Source organism: Lontra canadensis, unplaced genomic scaffold, assembly GCF_010015895.1.
Source record: "Lontra canadensis isolate GAN:19392208 unplaced genomic scaffold, GSC_riverotter_1.0 scaffold69, whole genome shotgun sequence".
Taxonomy (NCBI): Eukaryota; Metazoa; Chordata; class Mammalia; order Carnivora; family Mustelidae; genus Lontra; species Lontra canadensis.
The window spans coordinates 7,391,613-7,403,921 of record NW_022631063.1 but is presented as its reverse complement, the minus strand read 5'-3'; the positions used below and the strand labels follow the sequence as shown (position 1 = coordinate 7,403,921).

General features: G+C 34.0%; 1 protein-coding gene and 1 non-coding gene across 6 annotated transcripts in view; both read right to left on the bottom strand.

Moving 5' to 3' along the window:
• Positions 1 to 5,008: 5,008 nt before the first annotated feature.
• PPIG (peptidylprolyl isomerase G) overlaps positions 5,009 to 12,309 on the bottom strand; it is a 54,501-nt gene continuing 47,200 nt past the window's right edge. For all 5 annotated transcript variants that reach the window (XM_032880401.1, XM_032880398.1, XM_032880399.1 and 2 more), the window contains 4 exons: positions 12,012 to 12,179; positions 9,520 to 9,607; positions 6,538 to 6,674; positions 5,009 to 6,338 (listed from right to left, as the gene is read on the bottom strand). In XM_032880401.1, coding sequence (XP_032736292.1) covers positions 5,231 to 6,338; positions 6,538 to 6,674; positions 9,520 to 9,607; positions 12,012 to 12,179 — 1,501 coding nt within the window. In that variant the 3' untranslated portion in view covers positions 5,009 to 5,230. The remainder of the gene's footprint in view (positions 6,339 to 6,537; positions 6,675 to 9,519; positions 9,608 to 12,011; positions 12,180 to 12,309) is intronic.
• Positions 8,899 to 9,005, bottom strand: LOC116880978. Its single transcript, XR_004385314.1, has one exon. It is a non-coding gene; the product is annotated as a U6 spliceosomal RNA (small nuclear RNA).

Sequence of the window (12,309 nt, the reverse complement as noted above, 5' to 3'; positions counted from 1 at the left end):
CTCACTGTGTCTCCCTCTGTCAAACAAACAAACAAATCTTTGGGGAAAAAAAGTGCTATGCTAAGTTTTAAAAATCACAAAACAATGGAGTGAAAAAGAATGACTTGCAAGGCAATCAGAACAGTGGAAACACAACTGTTGTAATCTGCCAATATAAGTAATCCATAGCTAAAATGTGTGGCTAAGGGGCACCTGGGTGGCTCAGGTCATGATCCCAGTGTCCTGGGATGGAGCCCTGCATTGGGCTCCCCACTTGGCAGGAAACCTGCTTCTCTCTCTCCCGCTCCCCCTGCTTGTGTTCCCTCTCTCACTGTGTCTCTGTCAAGTAAATAAAATCTTTAAAAAATATAAAATAAAATAAAATAAAATAGTGTGGCTAAATCGGATAAGCACCTGTGTTCAACTCAGGTCATGATCCCAGAGTCCTGGGATTGAGCCCCACACTGGGCTCCCTGGTCAGTGGAAAGTCTGTTTCTCCCTCTACCGTTCCCCAGCTTGCTCATGCTCTCTCAAATAAATCTTTTAAAAATAAAAGAATTCCTTTAAAAATTAAATAAAGTATGTGGCTAACATACATATTTTGTTATTGAGGGGAGAAATGTATAACAATTATCAATCAGCACTTTAAAAAGGAAGTAACAGTATTAGGTTGGGAAATATGTTTTAAGAAGGAAGCCTAAAAAGCAATGAAAATAGAAAAAGCAAATTGATACTAAAAGTATTTTAATACACATTTAATTTACACAGTCCATATGAAGCACTCACATTTTACATATTCTCCTGGCTAAATAAAGCATTTAAAAACACACCAGAATTTGAGAATTTAATATCACCTCTGAACACATACAAACCACTGAATGGTCAGAACATTTTAATCTAACCATATATATTTTCAGTGACTAACTTTCAAGTTGGTGCATTTTCCCTAAATATATCTAAATTTAATTTAAATAAAAATAAAACCAAACAAGAAACCAAAAACTAGACAATTTGTTTTACGAGTCAATTAACATCTATATGGCTTTACAATGTTGAGTGTTATATTAAAACTGGCAGGCACAGGATATAATACAGTGTTCCCAATGCTGAGAAATTTGGAGGAACTAAAAAGCAAATGGTAGCATTCCAGTAGACAGTAATGCAAATTCCAAATCTAACCTTAGGTTTGCTGAGGCAAAAAACACTTTGTAATCTGAAACATTATGATTTAACATTTACACTAGAATTTATCTCCAAACCTTCTGGAAATCATCACTGCTGACTAAATTCCTAAAGAAGTTCAGTATTGTTAAACTCTTTGCTCAGCTTTTCCTAATACAAATTCTATATCCCCAAGGGTAAAATAAAAGTATACTTTAGTTGATTTATCTTCATTATTTAGCTTTTAATAAAAATAAATGTTGAATAACTAATACAACAGTAATTTTAAAAATACAAAACAAACTGTTATAGTTTATTTAATACAATGTTTAACTATAAAAGTTGATAGTTTCAGAGTTTAAATTCTGTAAAATGCAGTTTGCAGAAAACAGTTTTAACAGTTACCAGACTAATGATAAGAGAAGCAGCATTTTGAAACTAATTATACAACTGTGACAACAGCTTTATTCCTAAAGTTCATTAAAAAAATATACATCACAGTGACTTTTGAGCTAGGAAAAGAAGTCCATTAACTTCATTTGAATTTTTCCCTTCCACAGAGAGAGCAGCCACAACTTTTAACATCCCCACATACAAACAACCAATTCATTTATCAATCCTTCAAAGTACTAGAAACACACAAAACAAAAAATCTACAGCATGGGCTTTTGGTAACATAGGAATTTGTATTAAAGAAAAAAAAAAAAAGGCAGAAACACAACTTAACCCCACAACTTCCTCCTATACTTAAAAACAAAACCTCTCAACAACTCCCTTCTCCAACCTCACTGATGGATTTTTATTTATGTTGTTTTTCTTTTAATATTTACTTCTTGTGTCACACCACAGGCCAGAGTTTACATGTCTGAATCCTTTAAAGGTAGCTGGGAAACCTGCTATGGGCAGGTGTCAGCCAATGCTGCACTTCCTGGAGTTTATCAATTTTTAAAACAAGTATTGTAACAAAACATCTTTTCACAATAAACAGGTTATAAATCTACAATCCTTGGAGTTTATTCAGCTGTAAATGTATGAATACTAAGCTGAGTGATTATAATAAACATGACCAAAAGAAGACAGGAAAATACCCATTTTATGTTTCTTTGTAACAATCATCTATATGTGGTATATATTTAAAGTACCTTCTGGTGAAGGTAAAGGAAACAGGTTTCTATAGAAATTTACTATAAAAGGTTCAAAGTGTGATGAAAAACAACTGCCCCCTGGACTAAGCACAGTGAGCTATTAAAAAAAAATACTAACTTGAAAACGAATTAGAATTTTCCTTTAGTATCACTACTCAAAATACCAGAAACCCAATGTGTTCCTGTCCATAACATTAAGAAATGTTTACTTCTCAGTTTCATACCTTTCACTGGGTACAAGAATCAAAGGCCATTCAGGAAAGCCGATACGAATCAGTATCACACTTGTGCAAATTCTTTGAAACTTCTGTGATGGCTTTAAGGAACTCTATTAGAAATTACAATGCTCTATGAACTCATTAATTGTAATTTTAAAATATTTTAAAGCAACCCAGTAGATTCTCTACGGCTCATCATCATTAATCTCTCCGTAGTGTCAATTTCTGTGGCAGATGGTTTACCCCCCAAAAAGAATGAAATAATCATGAAAAAAATCTCAGATATTGGCAAATAATAAAATAAACCAATTAAATATCTTCAGAAGATATTAAGTCAAAGATAGTTTGAGGTAAACCATAAGCTCAGACTTGACTATAAAATCAATTTTACAGGAAAGAGCTGGCTTTCAGGAAAAAGTATATTCAAAGTAAAAAGCTAAAGGCGGCACAACTATTAAAAATGCAATAAAAGAACTGTGTGAGCTATGTGCTATTCAAATGCAAAGGCAGATGAGGTACAGTTAATGCTGTTTATTTTCTAAATGTTTTTATTCTGAAAGTAACATCTAGCTGATTGTCATCCTTCATCTTAATTTCTTCACCATTATCTGTTCAACTGTAAAAACTAAGTTTTTAAATGTCTATAAATGTTTAGCATGGAGTTGCTCTTTTGATAACCAGAACACTACTTATAGAAATTGCTAACATTTTTTTCCTACAGTTGTCTATAATTCTTAGTAGATACAGCTCTATGATCAGACAACACGTAAGCATTTTTACTTAGGATGGGTTTTTTTAAATTATTAGAAAACCTTTCTTAAATAGCACCTTTCTTAAAACTCAAATAGTTTTAACAGATATTTTAAAAATGCAATTTACTGAATTTAAAGACAATAATTAACTTAAAATATGTAAAGGTTAATAGATTATACAGCTTGGGAACTCAAGACTCAATCATCCCTAAAGTAGGTTTGTGGTCAAAGTCTCTAAGGAATCAATCACCCCAGATTATCATAAACATCTATCATTTTTATCATCAAGAAGAATAATTTAGAAAGACTTCATTGTGGATTATTTGCTTCAAGATATTCCAAACAATCTTATAATCATTACCTATTATTTGTTATCCAAACAGCTACCACAATGCCAAATGTTCATTACTGTATTAATCAATAATAGGAAGTATTATGTTTAGCACTGCTTTGCTCAGTACAAACACCAATGAATAGTTACTGGGTTTACCAAGAACCTACCTTGGTAAGAGTTGACACTACCTTGACAAATATGAAATACAAAACACTCTAAAGGCTACTATTAATTGGAATTCTGAAATTTCTTCTCAAATGAGGCAGGTTTTGTGTTTGCTGGATGTTCAATATTTTATTTAGAAGAGAAATTACAGAAAAGAAAAGGCCACACATCACAAAAATAGCAATATACAACACACAAAATTCTAAATGGACTTTGGGTATCTTTTACTGTTTACCTCTGTAAGCTATCAAATTTTGAACCGTCTACTCTATGTGGCAATGTTGCACATGCCAAGCTAAAATAATGTTAACAGTAATGGTATAAAGCCATCTGAATAGAAAGAAACCAGAGTCATAAACATGCTATACCCTACTGTGATACATATATAGAAAAGATGCATTTTCTTGCCATTTGAAACTCACAACTATGAGAGTTAAAGAAGTCAGCTCAAGTTAAAAAAACAAAACCAAAACAAGAACCATGCAGAATTAACACTCAACTCTATACAGATCAGTGGCCAAAAGAGAAATCTTGGAAATTAGTATGTCAATACTATCAATTTTTAGACTCTAACTTAAAGACCTGCACAAGTGATATGTTTTAGTGAGAAAAACATTTTCATTTTAGAGAAAGGTAATGACAGTAATTATAAAACAATGTTCCCCAAAGCAAAAATTTTATCTTTTCAGACCAAAAGCAACAGAGAATTGAGAATTACAATCTGATCTTCCAAGGTATAGTTCCTGTCAGCTGCTGTATAACAGCAAATCAAACTAAATAAGTACATCAACTGAAAAAAGTACTCAATTACTTTTGTAAACAAAACTAGGCAGGAAAAATATTAGTATGAATCAAGCTATGAGTGGAATTATAAAGAATAACCTAAGCAGTGCCATATAAATAACTATTTTAAAGCACAGATTACTATAAAATCAAAAGTGATGACTTAAGATCTCAAGTTATTAGGATCCTGCTTTTCTATGTTAATTAAAAACTGCTGCTGCAAGCCTCTATTTAAATGCAATCAGAAAATCTATACAAGATTTCTTCTATCTTGTGGCTTCTAAAGTTACTTCAATCATGAGAAACACAAGCTTCTGTAACAATGTATTCCAACAATCAGTTACGGTTGTTTTGAACTGACTGATCACACAAACTGGGATGTAGAATAGCACATTTGCTATTGGCTGATTGTTGCAACACAAAAATGCATACATGAAATAGTTAAACACAGCACACAGTATTACACCAAAATGTTTTTCTCATTTCAAGTTTATTAAAACTTTAGCAGTACAAATTATCCAGGTTGCAGATTATCAAAAGATCAACTCAATAAAGTCCACATTTAAAAAAAAAAAAAAGGACAAACATAAAACCCAAAAACAGTGAAAAGAAGAAAACAACATAAAGGAGATTCATCAGCAAGTCTCTAAAACTTAAAATTTGAGCAGAATGGAAATAAGAAATTTACACAACTCATCCACTTTTGTCTTCATCTGTTCCAGGGCTTGACTCATGATCAAATTTTTTATTTTTATCATGTATGTGGTCATTTTCCTGACCCTTTGATTTTTGGTTTTCTTTTTCCACAGAGGATCTGGTCTTCTCATCCTCCTTATTTTTCAATGTGGAGAACTTTAATTCATTGTCCTGACTACTTTGTTTTATTTTTGAGAATGGACTTTGATCTCTATCAGACTTTTTTTCCCTATTATTTGAGCTACTATGATCACGATTTTTAGAGTACATTCTCTTCTCACCCTCAGAATTTTCTTTTCTGTGTGAACTCTTACTTTCTTGGTTTCTGTATTTTTCTTTGTTTCTGCTTTGACTTTCTTCTCTCTCTGAGCTCCGTGAATCTCTCCTTCTCCTTCTCCTATCTTTACTTCTTGATCTTCCTGGTGTTGCTCTTCTCTCTCGGCTTCGTGACCTTCCTCTTCTCCTGTACTCCTGTTCTCTGTATCTATGGTACTCCTTGCTTCTGCTGCGATCACGGTCATGGCTTCTAGATCGCATTCTTCTGCTCCTGTCCCTACTTCTGCTTCGTTCCCTTGTTCTACTATTGTAACTGTGTTTGCCTTTAGTTATATCACGTTCTCTACTTCTAGACTGTGCACGTCTATCCTTTTCCTTACTTTTATTATGATCATGCTCATTACTTTTTGATTCTAACTGTTTAGACTTCTCTTTACTTCTACTCCTTTCTTGATCTTTTCCTTTAGAATCAGACTTTTCTTTTTCTTTAACAATCTCATGATCCCTTTCTTTACTCCTTGACCTCACCCTCTTTTCTTCATGTCTATTATGCTTTGTATCTCTTTCTTTGCTCTTTGATTGCTCTTTGCTCTTACTCCTACTTTTAGATTTGGCCCTTTTCTTCACTTTGTTTTTATTATACTTCTCATCTTTTTCTGAGTTTCTTCTGATGTCTCTCTCTTTGCTGTTAGATTTGTGGTCTTTAACTTTCTTTTCCTTTTCATTTTTTCTGTTTGGACTCTCAGACACATGCCTGTGATCAGTTACTTTTTTCTCTTTTACTCTAACTGGACTTCTTTGATTTTCTTTTATTTCATTTAACTCACTCCTAAAAAAAAAAAAAAAGGAGAAAAAAGCTTTTTGGAAATTTTATTAGAAAAAGGATGATGTCCATTAGTAGCTGAAATCTATATGTTTTTTAAATATTCAGAAACAAGTGAAATGAGTATAAATAGAACAACTTTATGTACAAAAGTAAAAACAAAAATACGTGTCACTACATTTGAAATAATACAGGTAAATCTTACTTATCCCCTTTGATCCATCTTTCACCACTTGATACCCTCATTCTTTGTGCTCTCTGCATCTCTTGCCTCCAATGTGGAGGAGTCTCACTACGTCTGAAACGATCCCTTGATCTGGATCTAGAAGGAGTTCGGTAACGCTTAAAAGAATAAAATGGGAAAAACATTAGCCTCCTGAAAATATAAAAGCATTACAATCATAGCTGTAAGCTTATACATTTCTAGGTTCAAATAAAATGTCTGATATTTCTATAACCTCTTAAAATAAATAAAATTTCCTAATTTTCAGGTATGAAACCAGTGAGGCAAAAATACTTTACTCAGTCATACTATAAATTCCAAATAAAAAGCATTAACCACACAATCTCTAGCCACCCATGTCCTCTTCACAGAACTGTCCTATTTAAGTGATGCTACTAGAGCATAACAGATACAGGCACCCTTACAAGTTGCCAAGTTTCAATTTGGAAATATGTATTCTTGATGTTCCAAAGCAAATATCCCATATTAGGAGAAAAACTGAATAAATGCATAATGTTAAAAAATGCATAATGTTCATCCATTCAGCCAATATTTACTCAGCCCCTGGAATGGCCAACCATTCTACCATGTGTTGCAGCAGTATCAGTGAGCCAAGACGTATCTCAATTTTGCTCTTTTGGAACTTGAATTCTACAAGGCTAGGAGAACCCTCAGATATATAATCACAGATATTCATGAACACAAATCAGTTACAATTACAATCAGTGTAAAAGAAGTACAAGGTGCTCAGAGAATACATTACAGAGATCCAGCCTAGTACAGGAAGTTGAACGATAACTAAAAGCTAACAACTAACAAACATGTATGAAGAGTTACACAGGCAAAGGTAAGGAAAAGAAGGTAGAAGTGTGAGGAAGGATGGGTAAGGAAGAATAAGTGAAGTGTAAGAAATATCTTATTTGAAGGCCCCGAGACAGGAAAAAACATTGCAATTTTTAGACATGACCACAAGATAGATGAGTATGGCTACAGATAAAAGGTGCCAGGGAAAGTAATACTAGATATACTGATGAGGTAAGCAAGGCCTAGATTTTGTAAGGTCTCATAGGCCATGATAACAATTTTGGATTTATCCTGTAATTGATAGCAAAGGAGTGACATTTTCATTTTAAGATGACTATTCTCATCTGGCTCTGAGCTTAGCATCTGCTCTGCCCCCCACTCATGCTCTTTTTCTGTCAAATGAATAAATGAATCTTAAAAAAAAAAAAAATCACCATTCTGGATGCTGTTTGGAGAAGAAATCCTATCAGTGATTCTCAAAATGTAGTCTAGGGATCCCAAGACTCAGGGGATCTGTGAAGTCAAAACTATTTTCATTGTACCGTATTATTTGCCTTTTTCACTTTATTATTGTACAGTAGAGTCTTTCAGACTGCATGATGTTTTAGTATTTTTGCTTTCATAGCTAACTGAATGTGTGCTTATATATTCTTGTATCTTAAATAGTTCTTGGTTTTAATTTCTAAAACTATAAAGAGCGATCGATATAATCCAAAGCTCTTTTGGATCCTCAATAATTTTTAAGAGTATAAAGAGATTCTGGGGCACCTGGGGGGCTCAGCCAAGCATCCTACTCTTGATTTCAACTCAGATCTTGATATCAAGGTTGTGAGTTCAAGCCCCGCATTTAAAAAGAAAAAAAAAAAAGTGTGAGAGTATAAAGAGAGATTTAAGACAAAAAAGTTCGAGAACTGCCGTGAGAACAGTTAAAAGGCCATTGATAGTTCAGAGAACATACAAAGGTAAATTGAAGTAAGGTGGTGGGAGTGGAACTTGAGAAGTAGATGGATTTCAAAGTATTTAGAAGGTTGAAATGACAGGATTTGGTGTTGGATAAGATATGCAAGTTAGGAAAGGAGAGAAATAAAGTGATTCTTAGGCTTTAAGTAACTGCACAGGTGGTGGTGTCTTATCCGTAAAAGCAGGAACCTAAAGGAGGATCAGGTCTGAAGAGGAAGTGGTTATGTTCGACATTATATACACGGAGTTTGAGGTGTCTGTTAAGCAACTAACTGGTTGTCAACTAAGTCTTGGCACCAGAAAAGCAAATGAGCATTTGATATTTATCAACACACAGGTAAGCCACTGAAGCTGTGGGAGTGATCAGACTGCTGAAGGACCATATGCAGAGTGAGAAGTGTTGGAACCCTGAGGTACTATTATATTAAAGGCCAGGTAAGAGTGTGAACTGGCAATAGCCATTCAAAATAGACTGGCCAGAGACAGAAAGAAAATAGGACAGAAGCAAGTGGAAAGAGTATTACAAGGAGGCAATTAACACAAAGACTGAAAGGAGCCACTGGACTCTTTTTTTTTTTTTTTAATATGAAATGCTTCTCGAATTTGCATGTCATCCTTGTGCAGGGGCCATGCTAATCTTCTCTGTATCATTCCAATTTCAGTATATGTGTGGCCAAAGCGAGCACGGACCCAATGATTTTGTGACATGTAGCAAACGATAGAGCAAGTGCTGTTTTTAGCAGAACAGTAGAAGACGAAATGAAATGGTTTAGAAATGAGTATGAAGTAAAGAAATAATATACCAAGTATAGCCACATTTCTAAAAAGTTTGAAAACACAAGAAGATATTCTGATGGGGAGAATCCAGTAGAGATAAAGAGGATAAAATACAGAACAGGTTTAATTTTTATTAATTTTTAGCAAGATTAGAGATATAGTGGTCAGGAATTAACAAGGAGGCACAAGAAAGACAATAATCTCATTTTACACCATGTACATTTAAAATATATTAACATCCTATGTATTTTCAGTTTTGAAGTACCAACACAAAGAAGTTACTATAAAGAGAACATATAATTCAATACCCATATCTACTCTAAATTTTAGTTACTTATGTATAAAACAATATTTAAGAAACACTCTAAAATTATTTACAATAAATACAGTATTATTAAGATTTCTAGGAAAAGAATCACCTACCCTTGGTCCTCTTCCTTTAATTTTCCTGCCAGACCTAGTAACTAAAAGTCGCCTCTGGTATGAAGCAGGCTGAGAGTTAGGTGGATTACTAGAAGGAAGCAAAGGGAAAATTAAAACAAACATACACACACACTCATCAAAAAAAATGAAATTTTCCATTTGTAACAATGGAATTAGATTATGCTAAATGAAATAAGTCAGTCAGAGAAAGATAAGAGACAATTACATGATACCACTCATGCGTGGAAGTTAAGAAACAAGACAGATGACCATAGGGGAGGAGAGAGAAGAATAAAATCACATCAAATCAGAGAGGGAGACAAAGCATGAGGGTTGCTGGAGGGATGGGGCAACTGGATGATGGAGATTAAGGAGGGCGTTGATGTCATGAACACTGGGTGTTGTATGCAAATGATGAATCAGTAGACTCTACTTCTGAAACTAATAAAATATACTATATAGTAATGAATTAAATTTAAATTAAAACAACTTCATAAAAACAAATCTGGAGAATACAGCTTTACTGATCTAAACTAATAAATTTAAGGCTTATATATAATCAGTAGTTTTCAATGTTATCAACTCCTAGTAGTATCTGGGAAAGTATAGGAGCATTTTTCAACTGTTAATGACTAGCAAGTGCTACTGGTACTTAGAACCATGAGTTAGGAATGCTAAAATCTTGTTATGCATGAGATTGAAGAACTATTCTGCCCCCAAATGCCAGCTGTGTGCTGAGAAACAGTTAAATAACCATTTTTAAGATGAAATTAACTTGACAGTGTTAAGGAAAATCAGCATAGAAGGGCTCATGTAGCTCAGCATAGGCTGTATGCCACTAAGAGAATAATTTTAAAACTAGCTTATTCCAGGGCACCTTGGTGGCTCAGTAGGGTTGAGCCTCTGACTCTTGATTTCAGCTCAGGTCATGATCTTAGGGTCCTGGGATCAACCCCTTGTCAGGCTCTGTGCTCCAAGGGGAATCTGCTTGAGATTCTCTCTCTCTGCCCCTCCCCCTGCTTGCACAACACTTTCTCTAAAATAAATAAAATCTTTAAAGAACAAAACAAAAAACCTGTATCATATTCCAAAGTATCTTATAATCCTATAGCCAACTGTTCACTGTTAAAACAACTACAGGAAAGAGTAATTAATGATAATAAAGTAGACACAAACAGGTGTGAATTAGCAAAAACATTTATATCCTGGTTTACACCAAAAGGGGAAAGTTTTCAAAAAAATAACCAGTTAATATTTAATTAGCACAAACAATATCCATGTAAATTATGTTTGAAAAGTTCATTCTAAAGTAGTTCAAACATTTTCTCTGTAATATTTATTTCCTTAAAAATATCCTTTCCTAATACTTGAGGAAAAATGAACTCAATCCAATCCATTGATATTACCCCACAATTCAAGTAACTATTTTTTTTTAAAACTAAGACTTATTTTTATATTTTTACTGTATTGTGAAAGTATAGGGGAGATACTCAGAATTTTATTACTTTTATAACAATACATTTTAAACATAAATAAGAAAATGACCTCAAAATTTTTTTGTTTTTGGACATAATTATTAAAATGATTTATAAAGAACCAATAGCCGGGGCGCCTGGGTGGCGCAGTGGGTTAAAGCCTCTGCCAGGGTCCTGGGATCGAGCCCCGCATCGGGCTTCTCTGCTCCCGCAAGCAAGGAGCCTGCTTCTCCCTCTCTCTCTGCCTGCCTCTCTGCCTACCGATCTCTCTCTATTAAATAAATAAATAAAATATATTTTTTTAAAGATTTTATTTATTTATTTGACAGAGATCACAAGTAGGCAGAGAGGCAGGCAGAGAGAGAGGGAGAAGCAGGCTCCTTGCTTGCGGGAGCAGAGAAGCCCGATGCGGGGCTCGATCCCAGGACCCTGGGATCATGACCTGAGCCGAAGGCAGAGGCTTTAACCCACTGCGCCACCCAGGCGCCCCAATAAATAAAATCTTAAAAAAAAAAAAGAACCAATAGCCTACTAATACTAATTATGTGAATTTATGTAGAAAAATTTTCGAAGACCTTGAACACAGTATCAATTTTCATAACAATACTATGAATTAGGCATTTTTGAAAAATAGCACTTTTGCTCTATTAGATAACTGAAAAATAAGGGTTTTTAAAGTTTTAAGTTTAAACTTTTAAACCTAAAAGTTTAATATATACAGATTACACAGTAAGACAGCTTGTTTTAAATGGAATTGGTCTGAAATGCCACAACACATCTTTTTGCAGTGCTTATTTTTCAAAAAAGTAACTTTAACTCAAATCTGTTTGAATTAAGTCAGTGTATCTTTTTAGCTATGTAGTTAAGAAAAAGGAGCTTTGCTAACATTATCCTATTAAAAAAAAAGATTTCAGTCGTAGGACAAGGTCACCAATTAAATCTTGCTTAAAGACTTAAAAAAAAAAGTTCTATTTTAAAGAGTGTAGGGCACTCTACAAGATAGAGACGTTAACATACCACTCTCTCTCTCTCTCTCTTTCTCTGTTTTTCCTTTCTTTTTCATCAGCTTTAGGAGGGCTTTTTCTCATCAGGAATCTATTTTCAGGTATAGGAGGGATCTCTTCTGGACGGACAGTAGACTGGGGTTGTGCTTCAAGATTTTCAGTCTCACTTTCACTAGATGCACTTAACAGAAAACATAAAAAAAAAATTCCACTTGGTTATTATGTGGCTACCCCAACCAACTGTTGCTATTTCTTTCCTTTGTAAGATGTCACAATATATGAGCCATCCTGCCCACCCCCTTCAAGGATGT